General features: G+C 42.5%; 1 protein-coding gene across 1 annotated transcript in view; it reads left to right on the forward strand.

Moving 5' to 3' along the window:
* rims3 (regulating synaptic membrane exocytosis 3) overlaps positions 1–10283 on the forward strand; it is a 30093-nt gene extending 19810 nt beyond the window's left edge. Inside the window, exons 3-7 of the mRNA XM_080485590.1 lie at positions 8172–8313; positions 8458–8570; positions 9035–9136; positions 9240–9379; positions 9583–10283. Coding sequence (XP_080341716.1) covers positions 8172–8313; positions 8458–8570; positions 9035–9136; positions 9240–9379; positions 9583–9795 — 710 coding nt within the window. The 3' untranslated portion in view covers positions 9796–10283. The remainder of the gene's footprint in view (positions 1–8171; positions 8314–8457; positions 8571–9034; positions 9137–9239; positions 9380–9582) is intronic.
* Positions 10284–14033: the final 3750 nt, after the last annotated feature.

The raw sequence follows: 14033 nt of genomic DNA on the forward strand, positions 1-14033 counted from the left end.
ACACTGTCGGATACATTATGTGCAGCACATGACTTAATTTTAATTCCTAAACTTTGAGGAGTCGCGTTCTTTCTCCGCCATGCACGAGTTGAATGAACACAATGCCACGCAGTGGCTGGTTCAACAGACAGTCCCTACAGTCTGGGAGAAACTAACCTGTATGAATGCACGTTTGCTCAGTTGACATTAAATCTAATCGATTTTCAAGTTATTTTTCTATCACACGTGGGCCCCCACGTTTGATGCAGGCAGTGCTCTACCATGCAGTTAGTCACAGCCACTGATTTACTGTCATTTAAATTGATTGTCAAATTTATTTTCTCACGTCACTTTTGTGGCCAGGCTGGTGATTTCAATCATCCACCTGTAAAAACGCAAAGTACACAGTAAAATATCCCTGCAATGATGTGCAGTATTTGCTCATTTTATTTTCAACATTAATAAGGAAACTACACTGTTCCTCTCTTGGCTCAGCTCGTGAGCTTTGCTAAATTAAATAGCTCATATTTCCTAATTTTGTTCCTCCATGATATTGAAAGCACACATAACTTTGAATGTTTGAGCAGGTTATGAAATCATTTAATTACCCGGTGCTTCACAAAACCACTCTGGTGTTTTTTATAATTTGTATTTATTTTTTTTTTACGTGTTACCTGATCCGGTAAACACAGAAATTGAGTAAAAAGCTCTCAAATTGAGCAACCTTGGTTGTTATTAAGCAAGAGCTCTTAGTGGCACCCCGACGAGGCTTTAACAGGCAATCACTGTCACTGAGCTGAAGTATGCGAGATGAGTCATCATGTTGTGTGTGTGTCCGTGTGTACAACACTTATAATCAAGATGTTATTACCACGCCTCTCCTGGTAGAGTGCAGTAAACACACACACTTACTTAAAAGATACACAAACCTGGACAGGGAGCATAGGACAGACACACACACACACACACACACACACAAACAGCATTCCGCCTCAGCCAATGCAAACGTACAAGTAGATTGATTTCTGATTCTGCTTCATGGCTCAGGGAGAGCGCTGCTGCTGCCGCTGCTGCCGCCGCTGCTGCTGCCGCTGCCGCCGCTGCTGCTGCTCCCGCTGCACTGCAGGAAAAGCTGAACAAGAGATTTAGCTTTGTTTGTCAGACCTAAATGCTATCTTCCCTCAAGCCTGAGTGTGAAGTATGTGTCAGACACAGAGACAACTTCCCCTTTGATCAATGTGAGAAGAGTCATGTGAGAATTATTATTGACTTTCAAACTGACATAGAAAAGTTGGGAGTTTGCGATATATCTCTCTATCTATCTATATCTATATATATCTATATATCTATCTATATATATATATATATATATGTGTAAACAAATAGTATTTAGCCTTTTTAAAATAAAAATCATATCCAAAGGGCTCACCATGTGAGCGACGGTTTTGTCCGATGTCATTTCCCTCGCTCTTCCTTCACTTGTTCTGTCATCTTCCATCGTTCGGTCGCCAGCCACACAGTCGAGTAATCAAGAGGAAATTACACCGAAATCAGATTACTTTTTTCCTCATTGTAATTAATTGCCATTAGACAAGAGCAGATTGCCACAAGACGTGTGGCATATTAATGCGCCGACAGACATCCTGACGCACATGAGGGCTTTCGATTTCTAGAAATCATTTCCTATACAACATGGCGCTGCAAAAGGCTGATCGCTTCACTGTTGACCACTCCCAGGCGCATGTCCCTGCCTGAGCTGTTAATGTAATTCTTTGACATACCAACCACCCCCACACACACACACACACACACACACACACACACACACACACACACACACACACACACACACACACACACACACACACACACACACACACACACACACACACACACACACACACACACACACACACACACACACATAGCCAAAGCATGCTTGGACAAGGACAACACAAGAAATTACATTTGTTTAAACCCCTGGCATTATCATTAAAGACAGAGTAACACTAGGCTACTCTTATTTGTTTTATTTGTTTTTTGCATGCTCCGTTGGAGTTAAAGAGTTAAGTTAAAGACAACCACAGAAAATCACTGTGGTTATTCCGAATAAAAAGATACAAGCCAAGATTCAGAAATAAGTAATTACGCTCTGTATAAGAGGCTTTATGCTGAACTACTGCCATTATGTTCTATTGGCAATGAAACTGCCTCTCCTTTAACATAAATACTTCTGCAGAGAGCCAACTAAGAAGATTGAGAACACTCATATTATACATGGTGCCTCTAATAATCTCCACAGTCACGTTACTTTGTGCTTTCAGGTTTTACAACACTACTTTTCCTCCGCAGTAAATTGTTGCTGTCAGAACTGGAGAAAGTGGTTTGGTGCAAGAATTTGCCCAAAAGCTCACTAAACTTAAATTTTTTTCACTGTTGTTGCAAATTGACAAAAGGAGTTTTAATAAGTTGTTTCATTTGCCACTGAGGTCCTGAAATTTTCCTGTATTTGCGTGACTTTTGTTTTGGCTGTTTCTCTTTTCTAAACTGAAGCTGCTTTGTGCTTTTAGTTCTGGACACAGCATGATCGTACTCTCTCTGAATCCTAGCTTTCCTCTTTATCACATTATTTGAACACACAATGGTGTAGTTGAGTACTGCACTTAAGTAGATGATGACGTATTTATGCTTAGAGATGTGAATGCAGGGCAGGAAAATGGAATTTATCAGAGTTCAGTCTTTTGCGATGTGTAAATTACACATGGGATATTGGCATTATGCAAATACTCCGTTAATACAAAAATGTCACAGCGCACAGAGCCAAACTGAAATTTCCGCTCAGAATCGTTGAGTTTCTGACCTAAAATTGCTCTCCAAGCTTTGGGAACAACCAATTTAACTAGTTTAATTTAACTAATATGTGTTGTCAAAACTTATTTCAGTCTCTCTAAACACAGACGTCAATGTAGACAAACCAATTTACTGGAGTTTTTTATTGCAAGAGAGTGAATGAATTTGGAAAATCTTAAGTTTGAATAGAAGAAACATGCAAACATCTATAGGAAATGATTGTAATCAAAGTAGTAGCACCGGTGCCATAAATCAGTTGTAAATCACAAACTAGTCGGCTGCATGATTATGACTCCTGAACTCATACGCAATGCTGTGCAAATGCGTTCTCAAACTCCAGCTTATACTTTTGGATTTTGTCTTTTGTCCAAATTTAGAGAGGGGTCCAGTGGTAAAGATACCACGACAGATCTTTCATCTCCAACACCCATGCTTGGTTACTGTTGCTATGCATGGCGGATCGTTGCCGTCACCGGCGCATCCAATAGGCATGTCGGCGCAGCCAGGGAGTCTAAAAACAGCATCCTATATTACAGCATATAATGAGAAAGGCTTCATCAGTGTTCCCACCAAATGTCAGAGCAGCTTTAATGATCTACTGAGTAGATATGCACACATACACACACACATACACACACTCAGAAGCTGAGTCTCATACACATGACAGTGTGTGCACATCGTTTCTGCGTTGTTGGCATTTTCCATAAGCTCACCTTTCTCTACGTCCTTCTCTGCTATTAATTCTCACCACTGAAGCTATGAATTCCTTCCATTCCCACTGCCCCCGTCTGTCTTTCGATCCTCTCCTCGGTACGTCTTTGTTTGTTGCCTCGTCTTTCACACAAGTGGCACCGGCGGTTTGTACAATTTTTGCAGACAAAAGAGAGTTTTCACCCTCTGCGCTGCACATTAGATTCATGAGTGTGTTTCCAGGGTTGAGGTATTACTCATCATAGGAAAGCCTACAGGAGACACTTTGCCGGTCTTGTAGCACACAGAGAAATCCCTCTCTCCTCCGGCACAATAAAGCAACAACAGCTTATGTAATGATGTTATTTTGGCTGCTCAACTGGCATATATGTCAGACAACCTCTAATTACTCCTTTCAGGATGTGTGTGTGTGCATTTGATGTTAACATTGCATAACAAAGTTTGTTTACCAGAAGGACAGGAAGAAGCACACCAAATAATTAATGGAGTGGAGAGTGTGTGTGTGTGTGTGTGTGTGTGTGTGTGTGTGTGTGTATGTGTGTGTGTGTGTGTGTGTGTGTGTGTGTGTTTGTGTGTGTTGCGGGGGGTGTAAGATGTGCTTAAGAACTTAAAAACAATAGACAGTAAAAGTTGGAAAAAAGATGCATGAATTAAAAAGAGGAGCCATGAGTAATAAAATACAGCACACAGGGAAAGAGCTAATGATAAACAGCTATAAAAATAAATTAATAAAAATATTAAGCACAGGAGGCGTAAAGGGAAACATTATTTGAAGAATAGAGAGCGAAAGAGGGTGACGGCGATTAAGAGACGAGGCTCCTGGAGAGGACAACATGAGCAAAGAAAGACGCGGAGTGAGAGTAAAGGCTCATGGGCGAACATGCCGGCCCCGGCACTTGGTGCAATGCAGAAGGCATTGCCATGGAAACGAATGGAGGGAGAGCGCAGACGAGGAGGAGGGGATTAAATAGGAAGGAAGAGATCAGTGCTTCGCACCATTGTGGGGGGGGGGGGGGGGGAATTGAGGAGCCGGGTGGGGGGTCTCTTCTGATGGGAGAGAAAGAAATGAGTAACACGTAGAAACGTGGAGTAATTTTGTTTATATAGCGCCAATTACAGCAATAAGCCATGTCACAGCGCTCATCACAAAATATAAAACTGTCCAGAGAAAACCCCAACAAATCCCCCTGAACAGAGACACATGCTCTGCATTCTACGGTAAATAAATGTTTTTCATAATTGGCATGTGAACAAAGTTTTTAAGCTGTGTACAAATTAATTACATTATTCTGAGTTTCATCATTATCACATAAAATAATTTTCATGATAACTGATTTTTAATACAGCCCTAGATATTCCATTGGTCAATTTTACGCTCCATTCACTACGAGGAGCACAGAGGCTTTTTAATATCTTCCTTTCTCTAACGACCAATCACAGCTTTCAGCGGACTGCATCATACATAGCAATGTGGGGTCAACCACACCTCCTCACTAAGATAAAAGTTTGTCAACTCCTTGCTAAGAGTTGCTCTTAGAAACTTCCTGGATCACTTCTCAGCTAAGATTCCTTACTAGAAATTTTGAGGTTAAGTTGGGAGCTCTGCGGGAGACTCAAATGCTTCGTGAATACGGGCACTGTTTATTAGAGCAGCAGGAGTGCTTCATCAATTCTAAACAGACTACATCCACCTGTCCTTGATGTAAGAGATGACTTGGTCAATATTTAGCATTAGCCTGTATTCGCAGCAGCTGTGATGCATTCACAGCCTTACGTAAATGCTATTTTACCTGTTTAAGAGCCGTCTGCTCCAATCTGTTCATCTCGACTGCTTTGCTCTTTCTTGTTGCTGTCATTAGTTCCTGAACCCGAGTAAAATCAGACAGACTGTCGAGCATATCCCTCTAACCAGTCACTGATTTACTAAATAAGCTCAGCGAAAGTTACATTAGACTGACTCATTAAGTGCTCACATCTATTTTTTACATTAATAACACAGGAGACAATTCGGTGTAATGCATCAATTACTTTTCCAGGTAACTACTTATTTTTGTACCGTCATGTTGTACCGCAATGAAGTACTAATTTTCTGGAACTTGCACAATGCAATTTACAATTTGTGTAAACGCATGTGACAGTTCTTGCACACTTGTAGCCCAATTATGTTCAGAGGAAAACCATGAACCGTTTTTACTTTACAGATCTTCACGGTCGAATTATTAGCAGAGGCAGTGTTGGGGTGAGCGTTGCTGTGGAGGCATGAGCCCGTTTTTTTTTTTTCCCTCCATCCCGAAGTGCAGGAGTTCCACTGCCTCGATAAATTAATTTGGAGAAGTGATGGAGGATGAGCCCTGTCGCCATGGCGCCAGTTGTCTCAGGTGGCATTGTCTGGGTCCAGATCTGAGGGCGGGGGGGGGTTGTCATGGCAGCGGGAGTCCATGGAGTTTGTCTGGGTGTCATGCTACACACACACACACACACACACACACACACACACACACACACACACACACCCTTTCTGCAGGATTATAAATAGAAGGCAGCGCCCCTCTCCTCCTCCTCTCCAGCACCCTCGGGTCTCTATCAAGCCCATCTCCCTTTTCACCCATCACTTTTTCAACCATCTTTTGCTCTTCATCCTTCACAGCCTTCCCTCTTCGTCTCTCCAACCCTCCAAAGTCTCGTCAAAGTGGCTTTGTGCGCCGCGTGTTTATTGCCATAGTGATGGCGATGATGCGGGGTGTCTGCTGTTGTCATGGCGATGAGACAGGCGGCATGGCGAGGATGTTTAATGAGATTGGAGTTGCTCAGGCTAATGAAGTGGGACGACTGTACCTGGGTGTGCACTAAACTGGCAACAATGAGCAACTGCTTGTTAAAAGTATCCTCCGGCGGCTTCACTGCACCGTCAACCTACCCAGACTCTTATAGAGGAGAGACGTGCAAGCTTCCACCGCAACTACAACCAAAGCAAAATGTCCAGCTGGCTGTGATAATCGGTGATTTCACACTGAAATCAACAAATTCAATAAAAAGGTCGGAACATATTCTTGCTCCAACATTTAAGCACAATAACCATTAAAAACTTTGTCCAAAATATTCGTCATTGACTTTGCCGAGGCCTTAAAAACCAAACTGTGCTGACATACACGTCGGCTCAAAACTGCTTTCTCATCCTCGTGTGTCGCTGAACTGTCACCCTGCAGGCCACATTGCTCACGTGCACATGTAGGTGTGAACGCACGCCGTGTTGTATTGTGTCAGCGTGACATTTTTAATTTCTTCTGATCCTGTGTTTTTCTCACATCGAAAGAGAACTTTCTGCTATCATATTGCTTTGCTGGTTGTCGTGGAGGATTTCTTTCGCTTTATTTGTCATATATAATCAAGTTCAGCATATTTTTAAGGTCTGATTTTTAGAATCTGAACGAAGTTTTCTTCCACTATGTCTCAGCCGTTTACTGAAATGTTGTTAAAAAAATAATGTCAGCTGCAAAGCTGAAGTAAATGTTGGTTTTATTAGTAGTCCAAACTCAATAAATGTAGTTATTGGTAAATCTTTTTGATCTAAATACTTTTTTTTTTTGTAAAAGTCCCTAAACTAAGGATCACAAAATAAACAGTGTTGATGTATTTATAAAATGTGTGAGAAAGTAGTTTTGCCTGCACTGCTATGACGTCTCTTAGAACCCTGTGAACTCTTCTATACAGTTGTAATAAAAACACTGAGACCAGGTTGGAAGTCGTCAAAGTTGTCTAGTGAAAATTGCACGAGTGCACAAGTTTACACGTCAAATCCTCGACCTAAATCTCTTTGACCGCGGCCCAGTACTTTTCTTTTTTTTTTTTTTCCTCACATGTCCAGTCACACGGAGACGTGGTGTACCATTACAAAGGATGATGTCCTGAAAGCTTCTTCTCCCGAGCTCGCTCCTGTTCTCCCGGCGTCAGCAGGACTGTAAAGCCTAAACACTCCGCCCGCCCCGCTCGTCTTCTGCACTCATTGTCCTGGCTTCATTTCTCCCCTGCCACCCACAGCTATCCTCACGCTGCCAATTTATGTGCATTTCCCTCTCAAGTCAAGGCTCAGGAGTACACCCCCCCCCCCCCCCCCCCCCCCCCCCCCCCCAAGGCTTACTGGCCCCCTTCTTCAATGCAGCCGATGTGAAATGAGCTTCACTTGTTTAAAAAATGGACTGTAGTGATACCTGCGAAGTGGAACGATATTTCAATAGTGCGGGGACATCCCGGCGGATATTCGGTGAGATTGCCTCTTTGCTTGAGTGAACTTGCCTCAAAATAAATAGGATGTTCTCAAAGCGAGCTTGAATTCCCTTGTACTGCGGGCAAGTAGATTTAAAAAGCTGGTTTTTAAACACCCTCCCCCCAAAAAAAGCACTAAAAGCTTGTGAAGCTTGTGAAAGGTCACCTCATTTTGAGATTCATTTCATATCTGTTGGCAGAGCTTGCGAGCAGCAGGTGTATATGAGGGGCTTATCATAGCCGGGCCTGTGTAATACCTGACTTCCTTATCAGACGGCTCTATAACTTCCCCTGCTTATCACGCTCAGTGGATTATCCCGCTTTAAACAAGGCACTGTGACCTCTGTGTTTTTTTTTTTTTTTTCTAGACGCTGGGACGAAGAAGCTTCGTAGCACCATCCGGAGGAGCACGGAGACCGGCATCGCTGTCGAGATGAGGAACCGGGTAACACGGCAGGGCAGCAAGGACTCGACAGATGGCAGCACCAACTCAAATAGCTCCGATGGAACGTGAGTGTCCTGCAAGCATCCAGCCATCCATCCATCATGCGCCGCAGGATGTCGGCCTATAACCACGAAAGCCGTCCATCCATGCATACATCCCTGCAGTCATTCATCCAAACATCCTCATATCTCTTTCTCTCTCTCTCTCAGGTTTGTCTTCCCCACAACACGCCTGGGGCCTGAGAGCCAGTTCAGTGACTTTCTGGACGGACTGGGCCCGGCTCAGATCGTAGGCCGGCAAACACTAGCTACACCTTCCATGGGTAAGACCAGAAGTCAGGCAGATCTGCCCTTACCTTGACTTGAGGTTAAGATTCCTCGGGCCAGAGCAAGATCTCACAAAGTCACGCTTAAAGAAACCTGCAACACAAATATGTTTAATTTCAGAATTTTATAACTCCCCCACATAGAAATGCTCCGATGCACTGCAGCATCTAGAAATAGTACATAAACATTAATCTGTACTCAGTACGGATTAGGTTATTCTTGCATACGTTTTAAATCTTTAATGCAAAGAGGTCATTTTCTGAAAAACAACTAACAGAGAGGCTTGCTTTTCCAGACCTGCCGGTTCACAGTTTTTATAGCTCAGTGTGGCCCTCTAGTGTCAAACACTGCCTATTGCATCTTCAAGTCAATCTGTTCCGTGAGTTTAGCTGCATTTAAAACAGCCATTCTTCGGGTATTTTGTGAAATTTGGACTTTGTGATGTCATTTCTCTCTACAGGGGATGTTAATGTGGGTATGGTTGACAGAGGAGGGCAGCTGGAAGTGGAGGTCAACCAGGCCAGAGGGCTGATCCCCAAACCGGGTTCCAAAAACATACCAGGTGCTCCCCATCACGCCATCAAACAAGCTAAACTTTCCCACACGTGGCAACTTTCCAGCCTTTGCTGAAGGTTAATTGTATTTTTCTTTCATTCATTCTGCAGCAACCTATGTGAAGGTTTATGTTCTGGAGAACGGTGTGTGTTTGGCCAAGAAGAAAACCAAAGTAGTGAAAAGAAATCTGGACCCCACCTACCAGCAGGCTTTGTTGTTTGATGAGAGTCCTCAGGGCAAAGTGCTACAGGTATCTTTCTTTTATAATATTCACTGAGCATTTATTATTTAATACTTCATAGGAAGGTACTAATATCTCTGTCTTGAACATCGTCACTTATTTTGCTATGATTGTAATGGAATTCTGCAGAATTCTTCTTGTCAAAGGTAAGGTAGTGTGCATAGTTTAGAAGAAACACACACACACACAACTCAGTGTCGTCTCTCCTTCAGGTAATAGTTTGGGGGGATTACGGGCGTATGGACCACAAGTGCTTCATGGGAATGGCGCAGATCCTCCTGGAGGACTTGGACCTGTCTGCCACAGTCAGTGGCTGGTACAAGCTGTTCCCTACCTCCTCCCTGGCAGACCCCAGCATCGGACCCCTCACCAGACGCCTCTCGCAGTCCTCCCTGGAGAGCGCCACCAGCCCCTCGTGCACCTAGACACGGCGGAGACATCCACACGCACAAGCGCAAGGCAGTCGTGCAGACACAGACACACGTACTGTATATACACAATGACTGTATTTCAAGCGCAAGAGACAGGTAGGCATATACACACACACACACACACTCACGCATACACCCATATGCATCCTTGCAGAAACACACACTCGACATGCAAACATCACACCCACACACACACACACACACACACACACACACACACACACACACACACACACACACACACACACACACACACACACACACATCTAAACAAGCTGCCGTTGCCATCACTGGTGGATTTCAGTCTGAAATCCTTCTCACAGTCAGTTACCTTAACATGTAGCACTTTTCACAGTTGTGTTTCGACATTTCATTCCATGAAACCAGGATACACCAGGTGCCATGTTTCTATATTCCAAGTCACCAGACGTCTCATCATAGGGCCGTCCCGAAGCCAGTTTCTAAACTCTCTATGCCAAACTAAGAAGAAAAAAAAACATTATTTTTTAAAACCAAAGCAATTATTATTATTATTATTATTATTATTATTATTAACATTATTATTACGGTTATTATTATTATTATAAGTAGTATGTGAAGTAGTACACAATATAAAAGTATGGATATGTAGCAGAGTCAATGACTTAGATGTAATGCAAAAAAAAAAAAAAAAAAGGTACATTTTACACACAGGCTGAGAACCGAGGGCCGAACACAACATATCTGGGTAACAGACTTGGAAATTCACATAATGGCTATTATGTGAGGTAGCAACACTGCTGTGGTTTTCACAGGGCAGAGTGTATATATATATCTATATATATATATATATAGATATATATATATGAGACTAAGTTCAATGATTTGTGTTTAGAAATATATATATATATCGGCTGCATTCTGCATGTTTGCTTGCAAGACATTTTAAAGTGCTTAGATCTTTTTGTTTAGCTTGCCTTGACCAATGTATCAGGAGTAGAGTGCCGCTTTTTGAGCGAGCTTTCCTGGGAAAGGAGCGCCGCACTGGCTGATGGAACAGGATACAAGGCTTTGGATGAGCGTGGCTGTCATTGCTATCCACAGAAGGAGCGAACACATCCGTTAGAGTATCAGCCCCCCCCCCCCCCCCCCCCCCACACACACACACACACACACACACACACACACACACACACACACAGTCACCAGGCTTTCATGTGGGCGTCTTGTGCTCCACATCCAGGGGCTGCCACAGTCCCACTCCCTCCCACCAGCACCTCGACCAATTTGGACGTCTTGTCGGCTCCCTGTTTCGATGTATTTTAATACTACTTTGTTTAAAAGTGGCAGAAAGAAGGCAAGTGTGCCTTTTGTCTCGCTACACACACACACACACACACACACACACACACACACACACACACACACACACACACACACACACACACACACACACACACACACACACACACACACATCTGGTATCAGGTCTGACCTTTTCCCCTGCTTCTCTCTCCTCAGTCGCTCCGACTGTCACTGAAGATGTAAACGCATAAATGAGTGTTTGTTTTTGATATCCTACTATGATGCCAGTGTTACTTTTTTTGCTCGCATGTAATGTATCCTGCCAATATACGGTAGTTCTACTTGTTTCAGGTGATATATGTCAGCGACACACCTTTTGACATTCTTATTTAAGGTTTCCTTGTCAGGAAATGAAGCTTGTGTTTTGCGATAGCACTTTACTGTAAAAACTTGTATTATTTGATCAATTCTGCACTAGCGGTGGTCGACCACTTCATTTATTCCGACTTCTTTTCGTCACATTCCTTAATTTATTTTTGAAAATGCATCTGGAATGTGTTTTTAAAGTCAGTTTGAAGACCCTCTAGTCAGCTGCAACGGTCAGGTGTGCAAAGCTTGGAGAAATATTCCGAAACGTATTTTTCACTCCGGTGAAATTTAGTTTTGAACCTTTCTTCAACAGATGGGGGGGGGGTTGTTTCTTTTTTTGCACTTTTAAGAATTGAATCTGCATTTGAAAAAGAAAAAAAAAGAAAGAATTGCTGGTTGTTGCAGTTTAATATGCAATAGTTGGGTCTTCGCTGGCAGCACAGGAGTTGCAATGCACCAGACTGATATTTTCCCTTTTTTTTTTTTGTTGTTAAATGAAGATCTTTCGATTGTCGTTAATTTGTCTGATTTGAAACCATCATCCGAGACGACGGCCTATTTTGGAGGTTGTGGGCTTTTTATGAGCTCACATTTGACTTTATCTCCACTATGTTCTGTCCGAAAGACTGTACAGCTCATTCCTGTCTTGTTTCGGCAAAAAGGGAAGAAAAAAAACCCTGAGGCGTTTTGTCTTCTCGGTACCTCAGAACAACAACGAAAAAAAAGAAATTCTACACCAGTGCTCTTTATAACTTGGTTAAAGGGATTTGTGGCATTCTTTGAGTCATTGTGGGAGGAGGGCTGATGGTCGTTTCTTACCCTCCTGTCGTGAACACAGCCCTGTTTTCGAAGTGCCAGCGAGGTCTGGCTTCCAATTTGTTCTCCGTTTTGAAGCTTTGCCTTGCTGGATTGTATTGTCACGTATATGAAGTAACTTATTGATTTGTATCTAGAAATGTGGACAGCTGGCATGAGGGACAACAAGGACTCTTGATATTTGCACACATTGTCTTTAGTGTGCACAGCTTGTAAGGACTACCAAGCTTGGCTGACATGGAGGAAATTAACATAAAACTCAAAAAAAAAAAAAACACGTCATAAATGATATTTATAGACTTGTATAGACTCCTTACTGAATGTTAAGTCCTTGGTAAACTGAAAAAATATTTTTCCATGTTACTCCAGATGTTTTGGAGCTTGTATGAGATGTGTGTGACCCCCCCCGAGTCGTGCAATTATTATCCCACCAAAACATTAAATGTTCTGATAACTGAAAGTAGGAAAACAGATGTTGCAAAAAGACGTATCTTATATGAAGTATATTTATGGCGGCCAGAGTGCTTTCGCCAGATTTATTCCGATTTTAAAATGTTGTTTTTTTGTTTTTTTTTAACCTTGCAACCAAAAGGAGAAATATTGCCTTCCTTCAAATCGTAGTGTGTGTGTGTGTGTGTGTGTGGGTGTGTGTGCATTTTACTGGGGTGTGTTTTATTGTAGTGTGTGACGCATAATGAGTGGCAGGACAGCGAGATGTCAGTGAGAAAGAGAGAGAGAGTTTAATGTGTAGCTATAGATTGAAAATCAGCTTGAAAGTAGAGGGACCACAAGGACGAGATCAGGGTTTTGGTTTTTTTCCGATTTCTCACATCAAGGCTTTGATCGTAGACTATGAAGAGTCGATTTAAGTGTCGAGTGATAATCGTGCATTTTGTCTCATTTGCTTGGACACCTTATCTGATGACTTTAGTGGGGTTTAAGAAACTATCGGGACGCTTAAACGAGGGCTAAAAACCTCACAGGTAGCAGGATGTGGGAGTCGAATGGAGGCTGTTTTGTTTTGGACGTTTCAGGGCTGCCAACTCCCGCATATCTGACGAAATGTTATTTGCTTTTAATTATGAATTCATCTCTATTATATTTACCTAAGATCAATCCCAAATACAATGTGCAAGTGTTTCCACATATTAATCATTCACCCGCGATTTATTCTCAAAAGTGACGTTCGAAGTGAAGGAAGATGCATTCCGGGAAGCGTTAGTCAGTTTTTTTTTGCTGTTCAACAAAAATAGTGCAAAAAAACAACCAAACTCATCTCCACTCATGATGAAGTTGGCGGTTGGCAGCCCTGGGTGGTATGTTTAAATGTGTGAAGCGGTTTATTGGAAAGGAGATTGAAAAGCTTCCTAAAAGATGTCTCCAGTTGAGCGGCATGTCGACACGATGAGTTTATATTTGACTGAAAGGGCTGTTTATGATGAAAATGCCAAACCCCCCACCTGTAAAAACCAACATGGAGCGTTTGTCTTCAGTTTTATTGCTTGCGAAATGCTTCTATTGCATTTTTGTTTGTAGCCAAACCGAATCATCTCTTCAGCGTGATGAGAGCATATTATTTTTGTAAGCACAGAGATGTTATTGGGAGGTGGAAGAGGCGGAGAGAGACGTGGTGCGGGCAAAAACCCGCCTTTGGATTCTTTTGCAAAAACGAGGGCTTGTTCAGTTTCCAATGGCCTTATTTTAGGAGACATTGCTTCACTATTGTAGCACACAACTGAAAGTTTTAACAAATGTATTTTGCT

Source organism: Lipophrys pholis, assembly GCF_963383615.2.
Source record: "Lipophrys pholis genome assembly, chromosome: 17".
In the NCBI taxonomy this organism is placed as follows: Eukaryota; Metazoa; Chordata; class Actinopteri; order Blenniiformes; family Blenniidae; genus Lipophrys; species Lipophrys pholis.